The sequence below is a fragment of the Suricata suricatta genome, chromosome 2 (genome assembly GCF_006229205.1).
Source record: "Suricata suricatta isolate VVHF042 chromosome 2, meerkat_22Aug2017_6uvM2_HiC, whole genome shotgun sequence".
Lineage (NCBI taxonomy): Eukaryota > Metazoa > Chordata > Mammalia > Carnivora > Herpestidae > Suricata > Suricata suricatta.
Window position 1 is genome coordinate 133,907,276 of NC_043701.1, and position 15,979 is coordinate 133,923,254.

General features: G+C 39.5%; 1 protein-coding gene across 2 annotated transcripts in view; it reads right to left on the bottom strand.

Annotated features, from left to right (window-relative positions):
* The window catches only part of ASCC1 (activating signal cointegrator 1 complex subunit 1), a 98,733-nt gene that overhangs the window by 80,702 nt on the left and 2,052 nt on the right, over positions 1–15,979 (bottom strand). For both annotated transcript variants that reach the window (XM_029931879.1, XM_029931880.1), the window contains exons 2-5: positions 15,815–15,959; positions 14,415–14,514; positions 9,406–9,503; positions 1,049–1,227 (exon numbers count right to left, since the gene is read on the bottom strand). In XM_029931879.1, coding sequence (XP_029787739.1) covers positions 1,049–1,227; positions 9,406–9,503; positions 14,415–14,514; positions 15,815–15,926 — 489 coding nt within the window. In that variant the 5' untranslated portion in view covers positions 15,927–15,959. The remainder of the gene's footprint in view (positions 1–1,048; positions 1,228–9,405; positions 9,504–14,414; positions 14,515–15,814; positions 15,960–15,979) is intronic.

Here is a 15,979-nt window from a genome sequence, read left to right on the forward strand (position 1 = left end):
TGTATCCATATAATAGAACAATAAAAGCAGCCATCAAAAATCAATTTATCTGAGTTGTTATCGAAATAAGATTGTTTTTAGTCATCACTGCTAGAATTTCCTTCCTGTCTCCAAAGCAAAAATAAAGGTTTTTTGTTCAATGACAAAACAATGATCATGACATAGTGCAAAATATCAAAGAAAGCAGGATATAAAATCATATACAAGCCAAATTCTAATTTTCAAACATTTGTTTTTTGTACCACAATATTCTCTCAGTGGTGAGATCATGGGTGACTTTTTGTCTTTTCTTTATTTTCTAAACTTTCTATAAGAAACATGTATTATTAAAAAAAGCAAAAAAACATTAATGTTCATAAGTTTTTTTAAAGCAATGTTTCTTTTTTTTTTGAGAGACAGAGAGGGCACGAGCAGGTGAGGGTCAGAGAGAGAGGGAGACACAGAATCTGAAGCAGGCTCCAGGCTCTGAGCTAGCTGTCAGCACAGAGCCTGATGCAGGGCTCAAACCCACGAACTGTGAGATCGTGACCTGAACCAAAGTCGGACACCTAACCGATGAGCCACCCACACAGCCCCTAAAGCAGTATTTCTTTAAATTGCCCAAAATTATATCCAAAAGGAGCTTTAAAATTTGTTTTCTAATCTAGATTATCTGTTCTTATCCTAGTCACAAGCATTTCACTATAATATAAAAAGATAATTTTATATGCAAATTTCTTCTAGTTATTAACCCCAAATAAGCCATTACCTACCAGGGCAGAAGATCTACAGATAATGGTATCTCATTAATATTGCCATCCACAAGGTACAGAACAGTATGTACCATAGGATGAACTTTTATATCTTGAAATTTTAAAGAATAATTTAGTAATATGCAGAGGTTTATGTGCTGATATGTCTAAATCTTTTTTTCAGTTCAGAATCAAAAGAAATCATCAGAAATGGTTATTTTTTTGGTGGGAGAAGAAATTTATATCTTTCAACTGTTTTGAGCTATGAACCATTTTGTACCCTTTCTTTTTAACTTTGTTTTTTGTTTGCCGCTTACCATGGAGCACTTCTCCAGTACTTCCTCCTGGAACTTCAGGAATCGCTCCTGAACCTCAACTTCATTGAGGAAAAAGGCAAGGAAGTGAGTGAAGGGCTGCTTTCTTCTAAAAGTGAGCAAAAGAACATCAATCCGAGTTCGGGCTGAAATTACACCGCTTCGATGCTGCCCAGTGATTACTGCAAGCAAAAAAAGAAAAAAAAAAAAAAAGGAAAGATGTTTAACATGACCATCAGATGCTTGTAAAATAAGTGACCTTGAGACTATCATCTCTGGAGAGCTAAAACAGTCCTGAATGTGAACATAATTTCTAGACAAGAAACAGTACCAACAGTAAGAAGGTTATTAGTAAATTCATTCTAAGCAGAATGAGGTTTAAAAACAAAGGAGCGCCTGGGTGGCTCATTTGGTTAAGCATCCAACGTCCACTCAGGTTATGATCTTGCAGTTTGTGAGTTCGAGCCCCACATCAATCTCTGTGCTGACAGCTCAGAGCCTAGGGCCTGCTTCGGATTCTGTGTCTCCCTCTCTCTGCCCCTCCCTTGCTCACATTCTGTCTGTCTGTCTCTCTCGCTCAAAAATAAATAAACCTTAAAAGAAATTTAAAAACAGAATGTCCTAAGGTGCCTGGGTGGCTCAGTTGGTTGAACATCTGATGTCTGATTTCGGCTCTGGTCATGATCCTAGGGAGGAGGGGATGGAGCCCCACATCAGCTCCACACTGCATGGAGCCTGCTTCAGATTCTGTCTCTCCCTCTGCCCTTCTCCCTGTTCACAATCTCTTTCTCTCTGAAAGAAAAAGTAAAAATAAAAACAAAAACAAAAACAGAATATTCTTAAGACCACCTGATGAAGTAGGAAAATGAGTTTAAACAGCTACACAGCGAACTTCCTATCTTGTGGTGAGAACATAAAACGGTGCAGCAGCTACAGAAGAGTATGGCAGTTCCTTATAAAATTAGAAAGAAGGGCGCCTGGGTGGCTCAGTCGGTTAAGCGTGCAACTTAGGTTCAGGTCATGATCTCACAGCTGTGGGTTCAAGCCCTGCATTGGGCTCTGTGATGACAGCTCAGAGCCTGGAGCCTGCTTCAGATTCTGTGTCTCCATCTCTATACTCCTGCCCCACTCATGCTCTGTCTCTCTCTCAAAAATGAAAGCCTGACGTGAGGCTCGAACTCATGGACCATAAGATCATGACCTGAGCTGAAGTTGGATGTTTAACCAACCAAGCCACCCAAGTGCCCCAAAAATAAATAAACATTTTTTTTTAAACATTTTTTTTTTTAAATTAAAAAGAGGGGCACCTGGGTGGCTCAGTCGGTTAAGCAACTGACTTCAGCTCAGGTCATGATCTCATAGTTCGTGGGTTTGAGCTCCGCATTGGGCTCTGTGCTGACAGCTCAGAGCCTGGAGCCTGCTTCAGATTCTGTGTCTCCCCCTTTCTCTGCCCCTCTCATGCTCATGCTCTGTCTCTGTCTCTCAGTAATAAATAAACATTTAAAAAATTATTTAAAAAAATTAAAAAGAGAATTACCATATGGCCAGCAATTTCACTCCTAGATAGAAACCCAAAAGAAGTAAAAACAAGAAGTGCCTGGCTGACTCAGTAAATAGAGTATGAGACTCTTAATCCTGGGGTCATGACTTGGAGCCTCACATTCAGGGTAGAGTTTACTTAAAAAAATAGATTTTAAAAAATAATAATATGAAATACAAGAAGAAAAAAAATCCTTAAAAAAAAACAACAGGTATTCAAAAAAACTTCTACACAAATGTTCAGAGCAGCTCTATTCACAATGCGAAAAAGTGGAAACAATGGAGATGTCCATTAACTGATAAATGGATAAACAAAATGTCCTGTCTCCATACAATGGAATATAATGCAGCCATAAAAAAGAGAATGAAGTATAGTTACATGCAAAAATATAAATGAATCTTGAAAACATACTAAGTGGAAGACCCCAGATACAAAATGTCACTGTATGTTACCATTGATAGGAAATAGCCAGAACAGGCAAATGCTGAGGGACAGAGAGCAGATTAGGGGTAGCCAAGGACTGGAGGTAGAAGGGGATGGAGTGTGACTGCTTAATGGGTATCAGGATGATAAAAATGTTCTCAAACTAGATAGTGCCGATGGTACACAACACAGTAAATGCAACAAATGCCACTGTATTCAACTCTTTAAAATTATCAAAGTGGGAGAGGGGGGCTGGCTAGCTTAATCAGTACAGCATGCAACTCCTGATCTCGGAGTCATAAATTCACACCCCATGTTAGTGTAGAGTTTACATTTAAAAAAAAAAAAGGTCAAAATGGTAAACCTTATGTTGTGTATATTTTAACCATAATTTTTTAAAAATATGGATGATACATCACACAGTAATTTATATAACAATAAAAAATTAAAAGCATAAACTGGAACTTTCTGTCATGTGAATTTTACCTTAATTTAAAAAAAATACTGTGGCAATAATTATTAGATGTTCACTACAGTTAAATATTAAGGGAAATTTTATTACTATATATAATACTATTGTATATATATAAAAACAAGGGGCACCTGGGTGGCTCAGCCGGTTAAGCGTCCAACTCTAGATTTTGGCTCAGGTTGTGATCTCATGGTTCATGAGATCAAGCCCCATGTGGGGCTTTATGCTGACAGCGTGGAGCCTGCTTATGATTTTCTCTCTTCCTCACTCTCTCTGCCCCTCCCCAGCTCACATACTCTCTCTCTCTCACTCGCAAAATAAATCTAAAAAATGTATGAAAACAGGAAATTAAAGTAAAATGTTTATCTTTATCTATATTATAGATATGAATACCAAATGTCCATGTTTTGGTATAATCTGGCCTTCTCTGATCTGGGCTATGTCTTTATGTATAAATGAAAGTTGATGGGGGAGCCACAAAGCATAGACTACTATCTGCAAAGAAAGGAAATCATTTAGGGATTATACAATCTCTGTGTAAGCAGAGATTAAATCTCTAGGTTGTAGAGAGAGAACTGACAGGGTGTGGTTCAAAACAGCAACTAAGGAAAGGTGCAAAAGATAAAAACAATGAACAAAATTGGCATTTTAACAGACTATTTATTTTTTGGGAGAGAGAGGGAGGGCGCAAGTGAGCAAGGGGCAGAGAGAGAGAGAGAGGGAAAGAGAGAAAATCCCATCGGGGCAGAGGGGGAGAGAGAGAAGCGGTGCTCACCCAATGAAGGGCTCATGCTCACTTGAAGTGGGGTTCATCTGAAGTGGAGCTCATACTCGCCCAAAGTGGGGCTCAAACTCACTAACTGTGAGATCATGATCTGAGCCACAATCCAATGTTTAACCACTGAGACACCTAGGTGCCCCTCAACAGACTATTTATTAAAACAGTAAAAGACAGACTTCTGAATAGGACATAAAATATTGAGGTATTAACTGTAATAGCAGCAAAATGGGCTCTGTGTTTTAAAGACCACAAAGTGTAGGGGCACCTGGGTGGCTCAGTTGGTTAAGGTCTGACTCTTGGTTTCAGCTCAGGTCATGATCTCACAGTTTGTAGGTTTGAGCCCCGCATCTGGTTCTGTGCTGGCACCATGGAGTCTGCCTGGGATTCTCCCTCTGTCCCTCCCCTGCTCGGCCTCTCTAATAAATAAATAAATAAACACTTAAAAAAAAAACCTTAAAAAAAAAAAGACCACAAAGTCTGTCCTTCCAAGCAACCGCAGAAGTTAAAGAGATAACTCCATGTATTTATCCTAACCCTCTCCATTAAAGCACTTGAAATTTTCAATATAAACAACTTTTTCAAAGAATAAAAGTATCATAGCCACTTTATTATAAAGAAACAAGATACAAATGTCTAGGAAAAGAAGCATATTATGAATGAATGGATTAACAGCATGAGAACCACTTGCCTAACTAAAATAATTGACAGGAGAAATAGCCAAAAAATCTGAGTAGAGACAGTGTTTTCTAATGACATTATTTATATGATCAGACAGAATACATGGAGAATACAACTCAAATGCTCAGGGAAGTATTCATAGTAGATACTCAAATACTATGCTAGAGAAATACTGATAAAGGAGAGTTAGAAGGCAAACAGAGACAAAATTAAAGGAAAGGAGGGGCGCCTGGGTGGCTCAGTCTGTGGAGTATCCAACTTCAGCTCAGGTCATGATCTCATGGTTCGTGGGTTCAAGCCCCACGTCAGGCTCTGTGCTGACAGTTCAAAGCCCAGATCCTGCTTCGAATTCTGTGTGTCCTTCTCTCTCTGCCCCTTCCCAGCTTACACTCTGCCTCTCTCTCTCTCAAAAATAAATAAACACTTAAAAAAATTAAAGGAAAGTAGAAATTACCTCTGCCAGAGACCAAAAATTTGGTGAGAAACTAAAAAGAAAAGGAGCAGAAGGGAAGGAAGCTTAAAACTCACGTTTATGTTTTATTTCTGTAAACATCTGGAATAAAATGTTAAATCTATTCTTTTTTATTAAGAAGGTGGTTTGGGGGGGGGCGCCTGGATGCCTCAGTCGGTGAAGTGCCCAACTCTTGATATCAGCTCAGGTCATGATCTTGCTGTCCTAAGATCAAGCATCTTGGGCTCAGTGCTGAGCATGGAATCTGCTTGAGATTCTCTCTCTCCCTCTCCCTCTGCCCCTACCCTGCTCACACATGCTCTCTCTCAAAATAAATTTAAAAAGTTAAAAAAAAAAAAAGTGGTTTGGGAAGAAGTAAGACCAGGGTGCCTGGGTAGCTTAGTCAGTTAAGCGTCTGACTTCGGCATGGGTCATGATCTGAGTTTGTGAGTTTGAGCCCTGCATAGGGCTCTCTGCTGCCAGTGTGGATCCTCTGTGCCCTTCTCTCTCTCTGCCCCTCCCCAACCTATTCTCTCTCTCTCAAAAATACACATTAAAAAAAAAACAAACCACAGGCCAATGAGATGCTTTCATTTTTGTAACATGTTGTAAACTAAAAGGGCACTGAAAGTGCTCGGATTGATTTCCAAAAAACACACAAAATTGATCAAATGATGACTACGGAGCAAACATGATGAGGTTAGAATTATTCTACAAACACTAGTATCTGAGAAGACCAAACTTCAGCTGCTCTAGCGACTACAACAAGGGATACAGAGGAAAAAGAGAACTAAAGGCACTGACATTAAATTTTTTTAAGTTTTTTATTATTATTCATTTCTGAGAAAGACAGTGCACAAGCAGGCAAGGGACAGAAAGAGAGGGAGATCTCAAGCAGGAGCTCGGCTCTCGGTGCAGAACTCACGAAACTGAAATCATGACCTCAGCTGAAATCAAGTTGGACACTTAACCGACTGAGACACCCAGGCACCGGACATTAAACTTTTAAAAACCAATTCTAACAACAATGACAATATAATTTTTTTTTTTATTTTAGAGAGAGAGAGAATGCATTTGAGCAGAGGAAAGAGGCAGAAGGAGAAAGAGATTCTTAAGCAGCCTCCACACTCAGCGTGAAGTCCAACATAGGGCTCAATTTCATGACCCTGGGATCATGACCTGGGCCAAAGAGTTGGATGCTCAACCAACTGAGCCACCCAGGTGCCATAACAGTATAATTTTAAAAGCATCTTCTGAGGGGCACCTGGGTGGCTCAGTTGGTTAAATGTCCGACTTCAGCTCAGGTCATAATCTTATGGTTTGTGAGTTTGAGACCCACATCGGGCTCTGTGTTGACAGCTCAGAGCCTGGAGCCTGCTTCAGATTCTGTGTCTTCTTCTCTCTCTGCCGCTTGTGCTCTCTCTCTCAAAAACAAACATTTTTTTTTTTTTTAATGGGGCAAGGGCAGAGAAACGGAGACAAAATCCAAAGCAAGCTCCAGGCTCCAAGCTGTGAGCTGCTAGCACAGAGCCGGATAAAGGGGCTCCAACTCATGAGCAGCGAAATCATGACCTGAGCCGAAGTTGGACACTCAACCAACTGAGCCACCCAGAAGTCCCAAATATTAACATTATAAAAAAAGAAAAAAGCATCTTCTGATATCCTGAGACTTCAAAACAGCCTAGACAACCAGATCCTTGGCAAGAGGACAAAGTAAAACCTACCAGATATTTCCTTCTTTAGTCTAATTTTAGGAAAGGCAAAAGAAAATGAATAAATGAAAGCAAATACCACATCAGTGCAACCTGCCTTCTCACATCACAACTCAATTTACTTTAACCAATTAATTTCATTTTTCCATATACTTTACTGCCCTACAAGACCAATAAGCCAGTTTATCCTCTTGTTTTTCAATTAAATTAGTTCCACTAAATTCTTACTTTTACCAATTAGACACGCTGGTTTTCAGACTGAAATATTTGTGCTTTCTAAGTCAAAACGGAATCTTTACAACCTACCTACCCTTTTCTGGATAAGTTTTGGAATGACTCCACATCTTAAGATGCCTAAGATCTCCACATTTATACCATGTTATAATTTTTACTGCAATAAAAATTAAAATAGCTACTATACTGATAGAAAAACTGAGGAATATATTCAACTGTTAACAGTGATTATGTCTGAGGTTCGTATTACAAGACATTTCCCTTTACAAGTAAATATAATTTCTAGAAGCTTTTGGGTTTTTTTTGAAAGCCTGTGTTAATTTACACTCAAGAAAAAAAAAGTTAAAAAAGTAACTCTTGGGGCGCCTGGGTGGCTCAATCGGTTAAGTGTCTGACTTCAGCTCAGGTCATGATCTCGCAGTTTGCGAGTTTGAGCCCCACATTGGGCTCTGTGCTGACAGCTCACGGCCTGGAGCCTACTTTGGATTCTGTGTCTCCCTCTCTCTCTGCCCCTCCCATGCTCACACTGTCTCTCTCTCTCTCTCTCAAAAATAAATAAACATTAAAAAAAATTTTTTTAAGGAAATAACCTTTATTGTGACTATAAAATTACGTCAATATTTGTAGCCTGAGCTTTAATACTTAAGGAAAGACCTGGGTTTTTCCATCTGTAATTCTAATGAGCTGAATAGTTATTTTAATGGAAGGTCTTTAAAAAATGTCATTAAAGTTCTTATGTTAGCACCTGCTGATGTTACCGAAGAGCTGAGAAAAACTCTAGCATTTTGCTGTCCAATACAGGAACCCACATGCAACTAGTTAAATTAAAAGTTAAATGAATCAGAATGAAATGAAGTTAAAAATTCATGGGGCGCCTGGGTGGCTCAACCGGTTAGGCATCTGGCTTCGGCTCAGGTCATGATCACACGGTTGTGGGTTCGAGCCCCGCATAGGGCTCCGTGCTGACAGCTCAGAGCCTGGAGCCTGCTTTGGATTCTGTGTCTCCCTCTCTCTCTGACCCTCCCCTCCCCTGCTCGCTCTGTCTCCTTCTCTCAAAAATAAATTAAAACTATTTAAAAAAAAAAAATTCGGTTCCTCAGTCCTACCAGCCACATGTCAAGCACTCACAGTCACGCGTGCTGTGGCTCCAGTGCTGACAATGTAGGCATAGAACATTCCCGTCATCACAGAAAGCCCCACATGGCACTGCTCTGCGGTCAGCTGCATCTTATCAGTCCTGATGATTACTCTTACACAGCACAAAATGAGAAGAGACCTAGTCATTTTTTTCTCCTAAAACTTAATAAAACCCATACATAATACATTTATAAAAAATGTATTATTGGTGGCTGCTACTGTGCTTATTGGACTTGGAAAAATTCCTATTGTTTTAGAATGAATTTTGTAAAATGTTGTCCATACAGTGAGTGCCCTTCCCTCAAAGCCATTTTACAGCCCAAGCCTGTGCCGTTGGTTCACACTGATGCTAGGTACAGATGCTTTCTGACTTGATTTATACTCAACTGTTTTTCCTTACTTCAGCAGTTACTTGAATCAGGTTATTATTATTTTTTGAATCAGGTTACTTTAATCATTACTTTTATAATATCCTTCCCAGTTTACAAAGCAAGGTAAAAATAAGAGAACCCTTTTGGAAAGGGCTGAACTTGATTTCAAATTTGCTGACCTCTAACTCTAACTTTAAACAAGTCACAACTCCATGTCAAGCTAGAGAAGCACAGAAGAATTCTCCTAACCCACAACAAAATCTGGCAGCTCTGCAACATCAGTGCGTGGTAAAGCACACAGCGAAGGCCCAGGTACTCAGTCAGGATAAAGGTGTAGAACTACATCCTCCCTCATGGGGAGAATGATACTGACGTATCATAAAAAGGCCAACTGCAACAGAACCTCATAAAGAATACCGCCACTATTCAACCCTGCCCATGGACACAAAAGAAAAAAAGAAAGAAAGAAAGAATATAGTCACTAAACACCTCTGTTGGGTCCATACTATTCCATACACATGCAAAAGTGATTGCAAATATCACACATATACCAAGTCTCACCAATTTCTCCTTCCTGTCCAGGCTTAGGAATGCTGATAGAAGTTTTGGTTTCCACTTCTAGTTTCTTCCTAGTGTCCCCTCTCTTTCCAACTATATGCCTATAATATAGAAAAAAATGAATTAATGGAAGGATAGTAAGTCAAATGTACCAGAATAAAAAATTACATCATATTTAAATCATATGTAGCCAGAAATACTCCCTTACAGAAAAGTGCATCAGTAAAGGCTCAATAATTGTAGAAAAAATTACAAGTCATATAACTTTATAGGATGTGCCGTATCACACCAATTAACAAAATAATGCCCTAGAGTCACTTCACTATATAAACAAAATAACCATGCCAAACACCTGTTTGCTCTTCAAAATTAGATTCAAAATCTGGGTCTGCAGTTCAGTGAAAAGAAAGCTGGCATAGTCTCAAAAGGCACTTCAAGCAACCAGAGGGTCTACAATTTAGGAAAAACATCCTTTGGAGAGCAAATTAACTATATTATGAGTTCATCCTACAAGAATTATCTTTGATTAATAAAATAAGGGTTGGGCCGTCAGGGTGGCTCAGTAGGTTAAGCGTCTGATGCTGGATTTCAGCTCAGGTCATGATCTCACGGTTCATGATATTGAGCCTCACATCGGACTCTGCACTAACAGCACAGAACCTGCTTGGAATTTTCTCTCTCTCCCTCTCTCTCTGCCCCTTACATGTTCATGCATGCATGCACACATGCTGTCTCTCTCTCAAAATAAATATTAAAAATAATAATAAAATAAAAGTAAAAAGGCTTATTAGCAAAGAGAAGGTTCCCACCATTCACAATAGACTATTCAGGATAGCTTCAAAAGCAAAAAGAGTAAACAGGTAATCCTCCGGCTGAATTCAGCACATATAGGTTTTATTCCGGAGACTTCACCTAAAAATTGGGAAATCTCACCTAAAAATATAGATTTCCAGGTTCTTTAGAAAAATTAGAAGATCTGACAACACAAGGCAGTAAGAGCCTGGAGCTTCCTCTCGTCCCTAAAATCAGAACTGGGCTCATCACTATCCCCATCACTCCCTACTCTGTTTCATCTACTCTACTTCCACCATCTATTGACTCCCTTATATCACTTGCATGGGCCTCCCAAAATAAATAATTCTGACAATCAAAGGTTATCTTCTGGAACCCACAGTAATTAGATGTGTTAAGGTAAAAGCGATTACTGAACCCCAGGAGATAAGTTTCAGAGTCTATAAATCACTAAAGATGCAAAGACAGGTCTATAAAGAGAAAAAAAACTTTCCCATCATCACAATATCAGCTTCTGTGATTTCAGTTACAGTACCCAACCACATGAGTGACTTCCTCTAAAACTGTGCATTTGTTTTACATGGAATAAGCAGCCCAATTATTTCCATTAAGATCCACTGTAGTAAGCCAGTTAAAAAAAAAAAAAGAAAAGAAAAAGATGTTTAGAGGAGGACTGAAACCCTACAATTCCCCTGTGGTGTCTCTGTGTTGGGCTAGAGTCTACTCCACCAACTCTGTCAGTCTCTTGTCTTTCTAGGCCTTATCAATAAGGGTACTTTCCTTTTTTTTTTTTAATTTCTTTTTTATTGAGGGAGAGAGAGAGCATGTGCATGGGAGCAGGGGAGAGGGGCAGACAGAGGGAGGGGGAAGGAGAGGTAGAGAAGCAAAGAGAGAGAAGGAGAGGCAGAGAGGAGAGGGAGAGGGAGAGAGAATCTTAAGCAGGCTCCATATTCAGCACAGGGCCCAACGTGGGTCTCAGTCTCACAAACCTGGGATGATGACCAGAACCAAAATCAAGAGTTAGACACTTAACCGACTGAGCCACCCAGGATCCCCAATAAAAGGTACTTTCAACCAGGCTACTGTTTGTTAGCATGTGGCTAGCAGAGAAGCCTATTAACAATGAGTAGCTGGCTTAGGGCACCTGGCTGGCTTACTCGGTGGAGCATGCTACTCTTACTCTCAGGGTTACGAGCTCAAGCCTCATGTTGGGTGTAGACATTATTTAAAAATAAAATCTTTAGACATGAAAAGATGCTCAACATCACTCATCACCAGGCAAATACAAATCAAAACCTCACCTGCCAGAATGGCTAACATAAAAACACAAGAAACAACAGGTGTTGGCAAGGATGTGGAAAAAGGGGAACTAACTGTCTTGCACTATTGGTAGGAATGCAAACTGGTGCAGCCACTCTGGAGAACAGTATGGAGCTTCCTCAAAAACTAGAAACAGAACTGCCCTACGATCCAGCAACTGCACTATTAGGTATTTACCAAAAGGACACAAAAATACCTACAAAGGGGTACATGCACCTCAATGTTTATAGCAGCATTATCAGTGATAGCCAAATTATGGAGAAAGCTCACATGTCCATGGACTGATGAATAGATGAAAAAGATGTGGTATACACACACACACACACACACACTGGAATAGTACTCAGCCATCAAAAAGAATGAAACCTTACCATTTGCAATAATGTGCATGGAGCTAGAATGCTAAATGAAATAAGTCAGTTAGAGAAAGACAAATACCATATGATTTCACTCATATGTGGAATTTAAGAAACAAAACAGATGAACACATACAAAGGAGGGAGAAAGAGAGGGAAACAAACCATAAGAGATTCTTAATGATAGAGAACTGAGGGTTGATGGGGTGGCTGGAACTGGGCCAGACGGAGGATGGGAGCACTGGTGGTCTACGTAAGTTACGACTCACTGAATCCTACTCCTGAAACCAATACTGCACTGTATATTAACTAAAATTTAAATATATAAGGTAAAAATAAGTAAAAATTAGGAATAAAATCTTTTAAACACACACACAAAAAGTAGCTGGCTCAAAGTATTATTATTAGTAGCCTAGATATTTCAGAAAGGAAGTGGCTGAGGTTAAAGAAGTTTTAGACTCAAATACTGGCCAAGTCATCCAACCACTCTAAGCCTATTTCCTCACTTAGAAAAATGGAATGAATAATACCTAAGTACAACAAAGTTGTTGTAAGGCTTAAACATATAAAAGGGCTTCCCAGTGACCAGCACACAGCTCAGTACATTCCATGCCATCCCCAAATGGCACCCTTCCAATTAAGACTACTGCGAGGTTCAAAAGAGGTTTACAAGGGGAGCCTAAGACATTCACCACAATAAGAGATACACAGTGAAAAGGTGACTCCTTAATTAAGGTAGAAATTCTTGCCAGATCAAGTGGTTCTCAATCTTGGCTATACCCTGGAATTACCTGGGGGGCTTCAAAAACTAATGATGCCTGAACCCAGGTCTCAGAGATTCTGTTTAATTAGTCTGGGGTGCACCCAAATATAGGGAGTCTTAAAAGCTCCCCAGGTAATTCTAATGTGCCCCGGACATGGAGAACTAAAGAATTATATCTAGTCCATGGAGAGGTGTTACTACCATTAAGATAGGATTATAAATTAATTTGGTCAAGTAATTTCTTCCTTGATCTAAATAAGTCTAAAGAAATGGTTAAGAAAGAAATCTTCCTAGTAAATATTGTCTATTAATTATAGTTGAGCAGACCCAATACCTAATCTAACATGGAAGTCACCTAGAACATAATGAATACTTAGAATACATAGAATTCAGAAGATCATCAAGTTGGAATCAGACATGTAAGGAATTTTTACACACCTGAGTGGTGGCAAATACACACATTAAGAAAAACAGTTGCATTGACTTCACCAGCAAACTGAAAATGACTTTCTAAATCTTGTTTCTTAGAAGAAAATGTCACTGGAACCTTAAAGGAAAATGAGCTGTCAGGTTTAGCATTTGGTTTCCCATTTGACCACATTCCAAGAGAAGAATTTCATCCTTAACAGGTGTTTCAGGATATTCTCAAGATTGCTGAAAATGAAATGATTTGCTTCTCGGAGCCTAAAGACGTATCACTCCCTATTTGTAGATCCCCTTCACAGAGGAGCTTGAACAGACTAATTCACCTGGTACAACACAGAACAACAATTTACACACTTCCTAAGCCAGCCTATTTCCAGAGGTGTAGGCCCACAAGAAGCTGGCTGCACATAAGCTAACCATGTTACTGTGGAGACAGAATGTGGGCAATCACGTAAGCACAGATTGAAGTGATCACAAAGTTTCTGAACAAATTCATAAAGACGACCCTGAAGAAAGCATATCAGTCTTTGACAAATACTGAAGATTAATCAGACACATTCCTGCCTTCCAGAAGTTTCCCAAAACGGTACACCAATAAATATACATGACTGAAAAATGCTACAAAGGAAAGGTAGAGGGGGTTACAAAAACATATGGTAATCAATGTGGTTGATGGGGATGATGGTGTCAAAGCAAGGTTCCCTAGAAAGAATTTAACAATATAACTAGGTAAGGAAGAGAGCTTATAAGACAAGGGAACAGCAGGTGCCAAAGCTCTAAGGCAGGAACAAGCTACAGCACACTGCAGGAACTGAAGAAAACTAGCTAGGCTTCAGTGCAAAACCAGAGAAAGAGTGGTGTGAGTTGTGACCGAAAAATGCAGGGCTGGCTAAATCATGTTCAAGAGTTTTGACCATCGCTCTAATGGAAGAGAATTCCATCTTCAATGGAAGATGTTGACAGATTTAAGCAGACGTAATAAAGTAATCACATTTGCCTTTTAGAAAGATGACTCTACCCTCAATGTGAAGAACTGATCGGGAGGGGAACAATAATTAGGTGCCTAGTAAGTAGGCTATTTGAAGTAATCCAGAGAAGATGCAGTGGGGTGGCAGTAAAGAAAGACACAAGTGGTAGATTCAAAAGACAAATTTAAGAGGCAAAAATCAACAGGACTTGGTGATACACTTGGAATAATGAAACTGATCCATTATCAGTCCTTACTAATTCTAGGACATAAAACACGAAACTGTTTGGTCATTAGTAATCAAGCACTGCAGACAAGGGTAGAAAAGAGTCATCTTCCTGCTGAATTTCCTGGAAGCGCGTCCCGGGAAGCTGGGGCCCTTACTCACTTGTAGAGCAGGCTGGGGGCCTTCACCGTGCACCGGAAACCTTGCTGGGTCTGCACCACCTCGTAGGCATCACAGGGCTCCTCTGCACACTCCATGAAGCCTGCAGAGAAACCGTAACACCTCGCTTACAGCTGCTGCTCTGTGGACAACAGTCCTCTCCCCACCTGCCAACCACTCACGGTTTAAAACAATACACATGCACACAGAACAGCTCAACACTTTATACTGCAGAACACTGCTGACATTCCTCCTGATCTGCTCTTAGAAGAAAAATAAAAAACACATGACTGTGTTAAATCTTCCAGTCTTAGAACTCAAAAAATAGTATATACATACCACTACTACTTAACTATTTTCTCCCAGAAAGATAAGACACAATAATTTTTTTTTTTTACTATTTTTTACGGAGACATAAGTCACATAACATAAAGTATCCTCTTACAAAGTCCTGGTAAGCAGTTTTTAGTATAAAGACAAAATTACTGCAGTGAATGAGATAGCAGTGATACCAGGAGAACTTCTCCATTAGGCCAAAGAGAAAGGAGGCTCAAATAAACAAGGTCAAGTCCCCAAGGCTAAAGGGAAACAATGGGAAAACCAGATGGAAGACTAACCCCCAAGGCTTAGGGCCTGATGAAAAAGTTTATAAACCCAAAGGAAAAGAAAGCAGAGAACCTGAAAGGCCCTATTTATGCATTACCCCAAGCCCAAGTTAATTGGCTTAGAAGTATTCATAATCAGGGCGCCTGGGTGCCTCAGTCAGTTAAGCATCCAGCTCTTGATTTCAGCTCAGGTCATGATCGCACAGTTTGTGAGTTTGAGCCCTGGCCTGCGCTCTGCACTGAGGGATTCTTTCTCTCCCCCTTTGTCTCAAAATAATTAAGGAAGCTTAAAAATATGTATATTCATACTCCATCTCAACTGTTTAGTTTCTTTCTTAAAGTCACCCCTACATAATAATAAAGTTATGTTAGTTATATATTTGGAACTGCCTATATGATTACAAAGAGAAGAAAAATCAAACATAACAGTAATAATGACTAACGTTTTGGGGTGCTGGACAAAATATATATTTCATTAACTTCAATAATTTAAACATACTACTTTACAATTTTATAGATAAAGGAAATTAATTTTGTCACAGAATATTAATGGCTACTGCTAAAAGTTTACTAAAATTATCTCATTACACTTATGATAAAACTCAATTTACAGACTAAGAATGGCTCATCAAATTGAAACTAATCAGTCCCCTCAGACACCCACACTAACAGAGCTAGGTAGAGGCCAAACATCTCAAACTTCAGTGCTCACAGAGAACACTTTAAAACAAAACAAAGCACTGTTTTCACAACGCAGAGACCACTGTACTAATCGGACCCAAGAGCAACTAAGATTACCCTGATAGAAATCCTCATCTTCTTCTTCATGTTGGTAAGTCTGTTCTTGGATGGGATTTTTCCTGTAAATCCGTCCACCAATCCTTACAAGCTGTGGGCGCAGAACTTCCATGATACTTTCTCCCAATAGTATTCTAGTGAAATCCTGAAAAATAAATGATCACC